Source organism: Trichosurus vulpecula, chromosome 7, assembly GCF_011100635.1.
Source record: "Trichosurus vulpecula isolate mTriVul1 chromosome 7, mTriVul1.pri, whole genome shotgun sequence".
Taxonomy (NCBI): domain Eukaryota; kingdom Metazoa; phylum Chordata; class Mammalia; order Diprotodontia; family Phalangeridae; genus Trichosurus; species Trichosurus vulpecula.
Genome location: NC_050579.1, coordinates 265,818,584 through 265,831,649, shown reverse-complemented (window position 1 = coordinate 265,831,649; position 13,066 = coordinate 265,818,584). Strand labels below are relative to the sequence as shown.

Genomic DNA, 13,066 nt, shown 5'->3' with positions numbered 1-13,066 from the left:
AGTTTGGAAGATCAGAGATCAACTCATGAACCGAATCATGCTGAGAAAGTCCTGAGGCTAGGAGGAAGGAATTCCAGGTGCCATACCTTACATGACCACCAGAGGGCAAGAGACTCCCTATTATCAAGATACCTAGTAAAGTCTGGTTAGAGAAATTGTCCAAGTGGTTTCTCCCTCACTGAGCAGTTGCCTTTTTATAAACCGTGTTAGGCCCTTGGTATTTGTGCTTATGCCTTCTGAAGTATTCTGAAGCAGTCTCATGAAACAGAATGGCAAGAGATCATATGACTCTCCCCTTATCCTTCATTCTAACCCTAGAATCGGATTCTTGTATGAAAGTAGACAGGTGCAATAGGCAAAGTATTATGTCGGAAGGTAAGAGGCCCAGACTTTAGACTTCCTGACTTCCTGTGTGCTCTTCAGCAAGTTAGTGAAGCTTTCTGTGCTTCAGGCAGCTAGATGTTATAGTAGGTCGAGTGCTGGGCTTGTAGTAGGGAAGACCTCACTTCAGATCGTGCCTCAGATATTCGTTGTATGATCCTGGGCAAGTCACTTAACTTCTGTCAGCCTCAGTTTTTTCCATCTGCAAAGTGGGGTAACAATAGCAGCTACCTTCCATGGTCTTTGTGAGGATCAAATGAGATAATATACACAAATCTTAAGTGCTATATGAATACTAGCTATTGTACATTGGAAGAATAATGAGCCTGGAAGCAAGTAGATTTGGAATCATGGTGCTGCTACTTAGGATCATAGATTTGGAGCTAGAAGGGATCTTAGAGATCATTGAGTTCAACCCCACCATTTCACAGATGAGAAAACTGAGGCTGAGAGAGGTTCAGGGATTTGCCCAGGGTCACAGGGATAGTGTTTAAGGAAGGATTTGAATTCAGGTCTTCCTGACTCAAAGGCCAGTCCTCTGATCTCCATCCAGCTTAGCTGTCTTGACTTTGGGCAATCGCTGAATCACTTTCTCTCTCTAAGACTCATTGTTCTCATCTGTAAAATAAGGGGGTTGAACTAGATGACCTTTAAGATCCTTTCCAGCTCTAACATTCTCAATTAATAGATGAGTTCTCTTTTATTTGAAGTCTGTGAGAAAAGGTTGGATGCTGAAGAGATAAAAAAAAGAGAGAGAAGTACCCATAGGCATAAAGACATTTATAGCAGTTCTTTTTGTTGCGTCCAATGTCTCCAGCCTCCAAGGAACTGGAGATCGAGGGGCTGCCAAAATATTGGGGAACGGCTACACACTTTGTGAATGTGATAGAATACTACCGTGCTGTGAGAAATAATGAAGGGGATGGTTTCAGAAAGACTCGCAAAGACACGTGAACCGATATGAAGTGAAGCAAGCAGAACCAGGACGATAATGTATACAATGATAACAACATGGCAAAGACACACGACTTTGAAAGACTCAGGAACTCAAATCAGTGTAATGGAATCAAGTGCAATTCCAAAGGACTCGTGATGAAACATACTACCCAGCTCCACATAGAGAACTAATGTACTCAGAGTGCTGATTGAAGCATATTTCCTTTTCTTGGACATTGCTAATGCAGGAATTTATTTTGCTTGATTACACATATTTATATATGTATATGCCTTCTCATATGCCTTCTCAATGACTGGGAAAAGGGGTAAGTGGGAGGGAAAGAATTCAGAAGTAAAAATAAAATTGAATCAAAAAATAAAAGCCGAACAAAAGGAAAAAAAGAAAAGTCTGAATACAGCTTGGTTGAGTATTTTTCATCAGGTAACAGTCAAATTATGTCGATAGTTTCTATCTATGCCCAGAGACCATCTATAAATCTATAAATATTTTTAGTTTTGTTTTTGAGGGGGGAAGGCAGGGCAATTGGGGTTAAGTGACTTACCCAAAGTCACACAACTAGTGTGTCAAGTGTCTGAGGCTGGATTTGAACTCAGATCCTCCTGACTCCAGGGCCAGTGCTGTACTCACTGTGCCACCTAGCTGCCCCCTAAATTTTTTTCCATTAAGGTAAAAAAAAAAGGAGTAGAAGAAGAGGAAAAGCCAGGAAGAAGCAAAACAGGGATAAAATGTAGATATTGAAAAAGTTGGCAGGATCATAGGATCATAGATTTCAACTTTGAAGGGACTTTGGAAGCCATCTAACCAATTACCTTCATTTTGCAGATGAGGAGATAGGTCTACAGAGTGGGTGACTTGTTTAGGGTCACACAGGTCAAAGAAAATTCATGTGGTAATAGAGAAAGAGATGATAGTTGGAGACAGAAGACAGAAATGGCGAGAGGTGACCAGTTAAAACAGAGCTAGAGAAATGAGGAAATATTATGTAGCATAAAAACTAAAGTGAAGACAGAGGAAGGAAAAGATGGATATAGGGTAGAGAAGAAAAACAAAAGGAAGTTAGATATACAATGATTTCATATATTTAACAGAGATTCCCATCCCAAACAGAGCCCTTCCCCACTCTGAGGTTATGTGTTGAGTTGGTCGTTGGGTCAGTTGAAATTCCAGGTGAAACTGAGAAGCATTGGAAACATCCCTCCTAACTTTAGAAACATCTCAGTCTTAATGTCTCAGCTCTTCCTTGGTTGCTTGATCTTCTCCAACAGCCTCCCAAATGCCTCCTTCACCTCCTTGTTTCTCAGGGTGTATATGAGTGGGTTTAGTGCAGGTGTTCCCACAGCATAGAAAAGGCCAAAGAATTTTCCTCGGTCCTGGGCATAGGGGTTCTTGGGCTGGAGGTAGACAGTGATGACAGAACTGTAGAAGAAGGAGACCACCAGGAGGTGGGAGGAGCAGGTCCCAAAAGCTTTCTTCCGTCCTACTGCTGAGTTAATCTTTAGCACAGTTTGGACAATAGCACCATAGGACACGAAAATGAGAGTCAGGGGCACAACCAGGATCAGGACACTGGCCACAGCCATCTGGATCTCATTGTAAGTAGTGTTCTCACAGGAAAGGCGGATAAGGGCTGGGACTTCACATACAAAGTCATCTACTCTTCTGTGGGAGCAGAATGGTAAACGAAGAGTGGGTGGTGTCTGGACCACAGACTCCAATAGTCCAATGATCCAGGCTATAGTTGCTAGTTCCTGGGTAAGGCGGGGGTGCATAACAATGGCATAATGGAGGGGTTGGCAAATTGCCACATATCGGTCAAAGGCCATGACAGCCAGGAGGATAAACTCAGTGGACCCTAGGGCCAGGAACACAAAGAGCTGAATGGCACAGCTATTAAAGCTGATGGTCTTCTCTGGACCCCAGAGGTGGGACAATAACTGGGGAACACAGCTTGTGGTGAAGCAGAGATCCAGAACGGAGAGGTTGGAAATAAAGAAGTACATGGGAGTGTGGAGTTTGGAGTCCAGGATAGACAATAAGAGGATGAGTGTGTTGCCAACCAGAATCACAAAGTAGGAAGTCAGTACTACCACAAAGAGGGCTTTCTCTAATCTGGGGTGGTCAGAGAAGCCCAGGAGAATAAAACCTTCTGGGGAGCTTTTATTATTCATGGCCTTGCTTTGGTCTGGGCTCTGGAAAATAGAGGGGGTGGGGAGGAGAGAGAGAGAGAGAGAGAGAGAGAGTTGAGATATTTCTTAAGCTTTTAAATTTTATGTTGTTTGTGCCTGTGAACTTGTCAAAACACAGCAATGGGGGTATTTTTTTCCTCCCTTTTCTTATTCAGTCATGCAATTCCATTCACCTACTTCTCTATTGACACCCCCTTCCCATAAACACAATGTTACATAACATACAGTAGCTATCCTGATGTGGATCCCTAAGGATTAAAAGTAATATTAAGGGTTGCTTTTTCAGTACCTTGTGAGGTCCCTCCTGAGACTGAAGGCATCCTAGAGTCTCTCCCTTTATCCTGAGTTACCACAGAACTTCCCCCTTATCCTGGACCATGAAATTCCTTGTCTCCTGCCCCACCTTGGGTCATAAAATGTCTCCCTTGTGTCATTTGTTGTCCTCTACCTGTGTCCTTATCTTATCCTGTCCTTAAATCTCCAACCCCCATAAGAAACCCTAAAATTATCCTACCGGCTGTATAGCTTTTGGTCTATATAAGTCTGGTTCCTTCCCTACATCAGTGCCTTTTGTTTAGCTCCTTGCTAAACTCAGGGCCACTGCTTTTGCATCAATAAAGCTCCTAATGGCTACAGAAAAGGTCTAAGTGAATTCTTTCACATTTGATGAACCAGCTTTCCCAACTCTGACCTCATCACTTTTGGTGCCGAAACCTGGGAGTCCAAATATTAATTGGACTCCACTGATCTCCTAGCCACTGGGATAACAGGTAAGTGCGCTTTTCTTTGTTCTCTTCACCAGGCTTTTCTGCTCCCACTGTTTCCCTAGCAGTGAGACCCCTGGAGTGCCCAGACACTGCCAGCAGCATCTGAAGCTCCATTGACTTCTGGGTAGTCAGTTGGACTGTGGACCCTGGTATAAGGGGATGTCCTTGACCTAGGCTGGTCATTTTTCTTTCTCCCCTCTGTCCTGGGACACTGGGATGTGTGGTGAGAGGCTACTAGGAGGCTGCTAGGAGGGAAATTTGGGAAGGAGATCCTCAAAGAAAAGTGTCTAAGTGTTCCATTGTAACACAGCCTGACCTCAATATAATCTAGAAAGGTGATTTGTGAAGGGGATGTCTAAACAAAAGCTTAGTAAGAAATTTGGTCTCCAAAACTTAAAGAAAAAGCACCTTGCTCTGCTTGAGTGGACTTTTTAACCCTGTCTTGTTCCCCCTGCACCCTGGTTTACCCTGTTTTGTTCCCTTCCCCCGTGGGACACTGGGGGGAGGAGGGAGGTGGGCCTCTGTGTCTGGTTTTCCTTGGAGATCCCCACACCCCAATTTCAGGGTCTCTGTGCCCTGTGGGCCTCTGCGCCTGGTTTTCTTTGGGGGTCCCTGTGCCCTGGTTTCTAGCTCGGTCTCTGTACCCTGTGTTGTTAACTTAAAACTTTATATGCATTTTCTAGTACATGCAGCTTGAAATTCCTGAGATGGGAATAGAGAGCTGACTGTTCTCTATCTGATAAGTAAAAGAATAGGGAACTCCAGCCCAAGGAAGTAAAGGTTATTTGGAACTTGGAATTGTCACCACATGTCTTCAAAAATGTGAATTTATGGATAATAATCTTTTCTTTTAAGGTGCTAAGAGTATTAGGCCTCAGAAATTAAAATGTTACCACTAGGGATTATGCATCCAGATTTGATTTGCTCATCCAACTAAGTTATGGTCACCTGATTGGTAATTAATCGGTCCTCTTTCAGGTTTTAAATACATGACAATTGCTTGTGGTATGGTTATATTTCTAAATTTTCTTATATTGTGCAACTTGGTTAACATTACATTTTACCTATGTTGTTAGAAAAGCAATTCCTCTTATAATCTAGATGTTGTTGGATTAAGAATTGTGCTTAACTAAGAATTAAGGTTGTTAACTAAAACAAGTATTTTTGGAACCATCTATCATAAATTCTTATCAACCCTGTGTAAAGTCTGTATAGTGGAATTCCTACTGAGTAAGTTTTTAAAGGCCTGGTAAACTTTGTTATTGTGAAAAGGCTAGTTTAATCGGGTATGTTCTTGACTTAGGAAAAAAACTGAACTTCCTCCTCAAGGTAAATTCCTTTTGTTACTTAGGGATTTTCTATTATTGAGAATTTTGGTTTTATGGTATTTTGGGGATTTGTGACACTTAAAAGACACTTTACACCAACTTGGTTTTGATAAATCCCATTCTTTAAGGTTTCCAGCTAATTTATTTTGTGAAAATGTATTGATTATTCCCTTTAACATCAGGATAAATTGTAAGCTTTTTTTTGAAAGGGAAATACTTTTCACAAAGAAGTGTTTTGAAAAATCTTTTTGTGTGATTTTAAAGGCCTGCTATACTGATAACAGTTATATTCAAGCCTACTGTGGATTCTCTAAGTTTCACTCCTAGGTTTGTTGTGTCCTTAAATCAGCCTTAAATAGGTGCTTTCAGAGAAACAGAGTCATTGGTTCATGCTTCATGGATCCTAAGAAAGGACACTAGTCTCTTGAATGTTGGTCTGAAAGATTCAGGTTCCCACTTGAAATTTTTAAGGGATGGGCATAGAAGTGAAAAGATAGAATGGCTAAAAAAAAATAGCTTAGCAGATTTTTGATTGAAACCCCTTCTGACAACCCTGGTCATTCCCTTCCCTTGAGTCAAGAGGGTATCTCAGTACAACTGCAAATAGCCCTGGACTTTTTCTGTTAACTCCGTCTCATCCCAGATCAGATTAGGAAAAGAGAGTTTCACCCTTCCCCCACCGCCACCTGCAACTCACCTTCTCCCACCTGGCAAAAGGGGCATCAGCTACTGTGAGGGTCCCACTGGTGATGGCCCTGGGCCCGTGGGGCCGAAAGCCTGAAAGTACCTCCCAGGAAGCCAGCCAGTCACATGTGCACTTGGTAAGACAATCCATCTTTCTATCAATAATTTTTATACGATCTGGAAATGCAGTTGATGTCATCTGAAGTCTATTGTTTGTGATACAGCTAAGACAATTTGAAAATAATAAGATTGCTGGTTATGTTTTAATGCTAAAACCCAAAGCTGGTAATTGATTAGTGTGTGTGTGTTGTATGGAAAGGAGGGTTCTGCCCATTCAGAGCAATCCTCAGGCTAGTCAAAAGCACAGCCCACAGCAGCTCTAAGGATAGATGGGGTAGATGAGGCGGCACCTTCTCAGGGGTCCCTCTCCATCCTTACTTTTATAAGCTTGCCAAAGAGCTTGTTTCAGTTCTGGAGTTCCTAAACAAAGAACTTGGCATGCTGGGAATTTGCAAGTATATAGAAATGATCTCTAGTGGTTGGCTTTTGCACAAGGACAGATTTAAAATTGGATATGTAAGTCCTGGCTAAAAAAAATTTTTTTTTTTGTTTTGATTAGTGAAATTTGCCACCTGAGGTACAAGTTCTTGGGACCATAATGGACTGTGTTTTGAGTTATCTGATGAATCCTAAAAATCCATCAATAATCAATAGTCCATAATCTGCCATCTGAGAGAAATGCCACAAGCTACTCAGAGAGAATGTGACTGTTACAGGTGGCAGCCTGAGTCTGGAAAAGCTGAGAGGACAGTCTTAGCTTCAATCTAAGGTGGGATCCTCCTGGCTCAGTTCCTCATTGTGTTCCTTTCCCACCTGACTGTTCCTGAGTCTGGCAATGAGATGGAATTGATACAACATGGTTGTAAAACTCTGATATTTTATCTAATCATGTCCTTGTCTTTCCCTTTTATGGCAAATTTCTGTAATCAAAGCAAGTGGTCAGCATAAGATGTGAGCACAACTAAGTGTGTGAAATCTTGCTCTTTTCAATCTGAATGTGTAGTCATTCCATACTGCAAACAGTTGGATAAATTACTACTCCTGCATAGTCATGTGAAAGATTAAATCCCTGGAATAGGATGGTCTTTCTGAATATGGGAATAATTAGACAAAGGGAAAAGAAGTTTGTGAAACAAAGATACAAACATAATGTTGAACCATTATCTCAGGCTGGGATACAGCTGAGCTACTAGAACACAGTGCCTTGTGTTTAAGATTTGAGCTATTCAGCCTAAAATTGCATTCTTTTTTATATCTTAAATAGCTTAGTAAATGGGTATTTGGCCTAGTTATCTTCCTGTTACTAGACATGTGTCTGCATGGAATAAGGTCCTTAAATGTTTCAAAATAATGTTAGAATAATTGAGTATTGGGGCCGGAGCCAAAATGGCGGCTGGAAAGCAGGGACTTGCTTGAGCTCCCCCCCAGGTCCCTCCAAACACCTATAAAAATGGCTCTGAACAAATTCTAAAACTGCAGAACACATGAAATAGCAGAGGGAAGCAGGGCTCCAGCCCAGGACAGACTGGATGGTCACAGAGTAAGGTCTATCACACGGAACTGGGAGTGGAGCAGAGCAGAGCCCAGTGTGGACCGCGCCTGGACCAACCAGATTGGGAGCCAGGCAGAACAGGCCCTAGTGCCCTGAATCAGTGAGCTGTGGCAGTTACCACACTTCTCCACTCACAAGCACCAAACACAACAGAGAAAGTTAGTGGGAAAAGCTGCTGGGACAGAGTGAAAGGAGTTCACAGATCTCCCACCACCCTGGGGGCAGTGGAGGTGATACACCTCTGAGGCTGCTTGCGGAGCTGCAGCTGCAGTTGCTTCTGGCCCTAGGCTCACCTGGTAGGAGGAATTAAGTGGCAGATCTGAGCAGGAGTGCAGAGCCAGCTTAGATCTGAGTCTGTCTGAGTTGGCAGTTCTTGGGGGAGGAGTAGCACTGATGTGGCAGAGGAATAGCCCTGAAAACAACAGCACAGCACCTCAAGCTTGGGGCAAAGTACTCTCTACTCTACAAGCAGTCATACCCCAATGAAAAACTCAAGGGTCAAGTAAGTTGGCTGGGAGCATGGCCAGGCAGCAAAAATGGACTCAGATTCAAACTCAGACTTTGGAATCTTTCTTTGGTGACAAAGAAGACCAAAACATACAGCCAGAAAAAGTCAACAAAGTCAAAGAGCCTACATCAAAAACCTCCAAGAAAAACATGAACTGGTCTCAGGCCATAGAAGAGCTCAAAAAGGATTTGGAAAATCAAGCTAGAGAAGTAGAGGAAAAATTGGGAAGAGAAATGAGAGTGATGCAAGAAAACCATGAAAAACAAGTCAATGACTGGCTAAAGGAGACCCCAAAAAATACTGAAGAATAATTGAGTATTGGTACAACTGACTGAGGGACCTAACTGTTATTTTATTAGTTAATGAAACTAGATCAGAAACATTTTTGGTTTGGAGAAAAGAATTTCAGTGCCAATTTCTTAGAGGTAACTTATGGAATAGTTTTGCATTAATAGAAAAGTCAATTTCATTCAAAGTTTGTTACTATTGTGGAAATAATATCTGTTTATACTGTGTGTTCTATGGCACAAACGTGTTTTATTATAAGCAACTTATTGATATGCATTGTTTTGGAATTAATTACTTATGGATCCTCACAAGTCTTTTATGATAACTGGAGTAAAAGTCAGTCTCTTATAAGTAAATTTATCTCCATAACTATTGAACTCATTGCTTCTACCTGCAAAATGTTGTTACTTACATTTACATGTATAGAGTTGGATCCTCAGTAGCATCTGATCCTCCTAAACGAATTGGAAATGGAGTGGAAACTTTTGAGAAAATAACAAGATCAGAAAATCCTGTTTGTCAAAAGTAAATAATAGCACCATAGGGCTCTTGGTTTCTTTCTTTGTCACTTGTAATGTTCCTTCTATTTGAGCCCTGCGTATTGAACTTATCTGTCAGATTTGTGTCTTCTAGACTATTGGCTGTCCACCTGCAGATTCCTGTTCAACACTCTCCTCATCCCCTGGACACGGCTTCAGTCTCATCTTACTCCCCTCCCCACCCCACTCAGGCAGGGACAGCTCCTTTGTCCCTCTCTCAAAAGCATTTGGGTGGATAGTGAGGCAGACAGGAATGCTGAGGCAGATGAAGCAAGCAGGAGGCAGGATGTGAGATAACATGCAGGGCATGACTAGCTAGAAAAGTAATCAAAGAAGACTATGAATTGAAGCTCCTCACCTTGGGGACTTGCCTGTGTGCTTTCTAGCTATGCTGGGTTCTGGGCCCCACTGTGAACCACTTCTGTTTCTAGCTCACTGATTCCTGATTCCCACTCTATGCCTAGGGTTAGGCCTGCTTCCTCAGGACTGGAAGTCTAATGCCTTAATTCAAATAGGGAACTCTGTGGGCCAGGGCAGAGTGCACAATTGCTGGGTATGTCAACATCATTCCCAGGATATTAGCTTACTCCCCATAGCTCTCCCCCTATTCCTTGGAAACTCTGCATGGAACTTATCCTTTGAGAACTTGAAGGACATTACAGGCAGCCTCTTGGATACAAGACATCCACTCCTGCCTCGTGGTTCCTCCCCCTTCTTTCACTCATTTATTAATCATTTATTTTACTCTTTATTAATCATTTTATTTGCTCTTATATTTGGTCCGTGCTTGTTTAACCTCTTGGTTCATTCACTTTGTGTCTTCTTGCCTGCAGAAATTCCTCTTTCAGCTCTTAGGCTACCAGCCCTTACCCTTGGTGTCCCTGAATGGTTTGCCTCTCTCCACCCTGGACTCAGCTGACACTGCATTCCATACCCTGATGCTGACCACTTCTCCTCAATCTATTCTTGGCCCATGAAATGTACTCTTCACCCCTGTTCAGCAGTAAGCAGCTACTGAAGACAATGACCTTTGCCCCTTCCCCCCCAAAGATTTCTCCTGTATAGTGGTTGAGTGGGGAAATGACATGGATCCCTAAGGATCAAAAGTAATATTAAGTGGGCGCTTATCGAAGCTGCTGCAGCTCCTCCTATAGCTGTTGCAGTCAAAAAGGAGCCCAGAGTGTCAGCTTCCCAACGGTCCTTGTTCTATTTAACATTGTAGTAGAACAGCAACATTATGGGAAAAGATAGATGCTGCCTGTTTCCTGAACTCATCTGCTGGTGTAGACAAGGAACTCTTGGTACTGAACATGAGCTAAAGAGGAGGTGATGATCTTACTGGCCTTTGCTTGCTTAGCAGTGCCAAAGAGCAAGTCTGGAGCACACTGGCCAAGGACACCTGCTTACTTTCTGCTGGATCAGGTTTTATCAGAAGGGCCTGCTGGACCTTTACTACAAGATGGAGATGGTGTATAATCCATGGTTCTTTTTGATAAATGTCTGCTGAATTCTTTCTGGAAAGGCCTAATCAAATCACATTGGTTTGGAATATTTGGGTGGGGTATTACACAATGAGGGGGTGGAGAGAAAGTACAGGACTTGTAAACTGGATTTTTGTTACATGAAGGGATTTACTGGGAGAAGCTATCAATAAACAAAAATAGAAAAACTAAAAAAAAAAAGTAATATTAAGGATTGCTTTTTCAGTACCTTGTGAGGTCCCTCCTGAGACTGAGGGCATCCTTGAGTCTCTCCACTTATCTTGAGTTACCACATAACTTCTCCCTTATCCTGGACCATGGGATTCCTTATCTTCTGCCCCACCCTGGGTCATCAAATGTCTCCCTTGTGTCATTTGTTGGCTTCTACCTGTGTCCTTCTCTTATCCTGTCCCTAAATCTCCAACCCCCATAAGAAACCCTAAAATCATCCTACAGGCCACACAGCCTTTTGGTCTATATAAGTCTGGTTCCTTCCCTACATCAGTGCCTTTTGTTTAGATCCTTGCTAAATCTCAGGCCCACTGCTTTTGCATCAATAAAGCTCCCAATGGCTACAGAGAAGGTCTAAGTGAATTCTTCCACATTTGATGAACCAGCTTTCCCAACTCTGACCTCATCAATCCTTTCAACTCTGTTAACTACCACCACCACCCTCTACCCTTTTGATAAGAATTTTGTAAATATGAGTAAGAAAACCCAAGATGTCCTGATTAATTGGTTAAGTAAAGAGGAGAACATACACTGTGCTCCCCCCTCTTTTCTCATGTTCTTCTCTTTTTAGATGACAAGGATATTACCAAAAAATCATAATAGTAAAAAAAAATTCCTTTGTTTAAGAAAATGAAGTTTGTGGCCAGGAATATGTGTATATGGGATATCTGCTTGGCATTTGTTTTTCTGGGAGCCACACACTTTTACCCTGTTCTCCCTTATAACCAGTCTACAAACTTGGGGCAAATGGCTAGATTTAGTCATCTCTTGTGAGCCTGAGGAATGACCCACTGAAATGACCCAGAGAAAAGAAATGGGAGACATGATTCATGCACTTGAAAAACCTTTGGTCTAGTTGAAGAGACAGAGCAAACATAATAATGGGAAAAACTGGAAGGAAAATGAAAGATTAAAAAAGAAATAAATTGAATGTAGAAGACACAAGTTCATGACAATTAGGCTCATATTGAATCAAGGAAGTTCTTGGGGGATGTGGCCTTGGTCTTTGGAGTTAAGGTAGGAAGAGTTGGAAGATGACAGAGGCAGAAGGAAGGCTGCTTAGTTTGTTGGTAACCAAAAATGGGCTCCTTAGCACTTAGTCAACAAGTGCCCTTGACTAGTTTGGCTTTTTCCCCTGAACTGAATGCTGTTTGTATGTTGAATTGGAGTAAGCTTGTCGGCCCCTTCACCTTGCTTCCCTTGCTTAAGCTGATCGAAAGAACCTGTGCTTTCCTGGTCAACCCCTTCACCTTGCTTAAGCTGATCGAAAGAACCTGTGCTTTCCCCGGCGTACCTTACACCCCTGCAGAAGCCGGATGGTTAAAAGCAGCTCCCGTTGGAGCCAGAGGCTGCTGCTACAGCCACAGCCACAGCCACAGCCGAAGCAGGAGCTGCCGGTAGCAGAGCTGACCTACGGGAGGAAGCTGAACAAGGACTTGAGGCCAGTGGGTAATCTTTTTACCATAGAGGGGAAGCATGTATATGATTTTTCTGTATACCATCATGCTTCTCTGTGGCCTCCTGGTTACTCTTGTGAGGCGGACTTATTGGGCCTGGAAGTTTTTGATCAATATATCAAAATGGGGATGCTGGTTTGTGGATCTGTTATTCTGGAGCCTAAATATACGCTTTGATTCTTCTGCCTCCTACTTTGAGAGTTTCTTATATCCAGCGGTTCCGAACCTTTCAGACATATATATGATCCTCTTTGAAATTATAAACTCTGCCCTCCTAATACACTTAGGCCAAAACTCAGAGGTAAGAGAGTGAGATTATTCTGTAGGTCAGGTTGAGGGGAAGGGTACAGAATGCAATAGGCCATGGTGGGGTCAATAGTAGGATCATCTGGCCCTGAGAGGTCATCTTGGTCATAGTCTTGCCTCTAGGCAGGATTGCAACTTACTCTTTTTCCTGACTAATGATAGTCCATTATGTGTTTGAAGGCCCTTTCCTAGTGAGATCTAGCTATTTCTTTTTTGTCTCTGTCTTCCTCCATTCCTTGCATGAAAGAATATTCATTATCTAGCTATCTAATCCTCTCTTCGCATACTTATCTCACTTTTTCCTCTTCTCTTTTTATTTCTCTTAATCTTTCTGTTCTGA

The 13,066-nt window shown here is 42.4% G+C and overlaps 1 protein-coding gene and 1 non-coding gene across 2 annotated transcripts; one reads left to right on the top strand and one right to left on the bottom strand.

Annotated features, from left to right (window-relative positions):
• Window positions 1-2,568: 2,568 nt before the first annotated feature.
• Window positions 2,569-3,507, bottom strand: LOC118858505 (olfactory receptor 2H2-like). Its single transcript, XM_036769042.1, has one exon. It carries the CDS (start codon window positions 3,505-3,507, stop codon window positions 2,569-2,571), a length of 939 nt encoding a protein of 312 aa, XP_036624937.1.
• A 6,860-nt stretch (window positions 3,508-10,367) lies between these two features.
• Window positions 10,368-10,504, top strand: LOC118858847. Its single transcript, XR_005010970.1, has one exon. It is a non-coding gene; the product is annotated as a small nucleolar RNA SNORA16B/SNORA16A family (small nucleolar RNA).
• Window positions 10,505-13,066: the final 2,562 nt, after the last annotated feature.

Excerpts from the sequence above, each read along its gene's own strand:
- LOC118858505 (XM_036769042.1), bottom strand. The coding sequence starts at position 3,507 with ATGAATAATAAAAGCTCCCCAGAAGGTTTTATTCTCCTGGGCTTCTCT.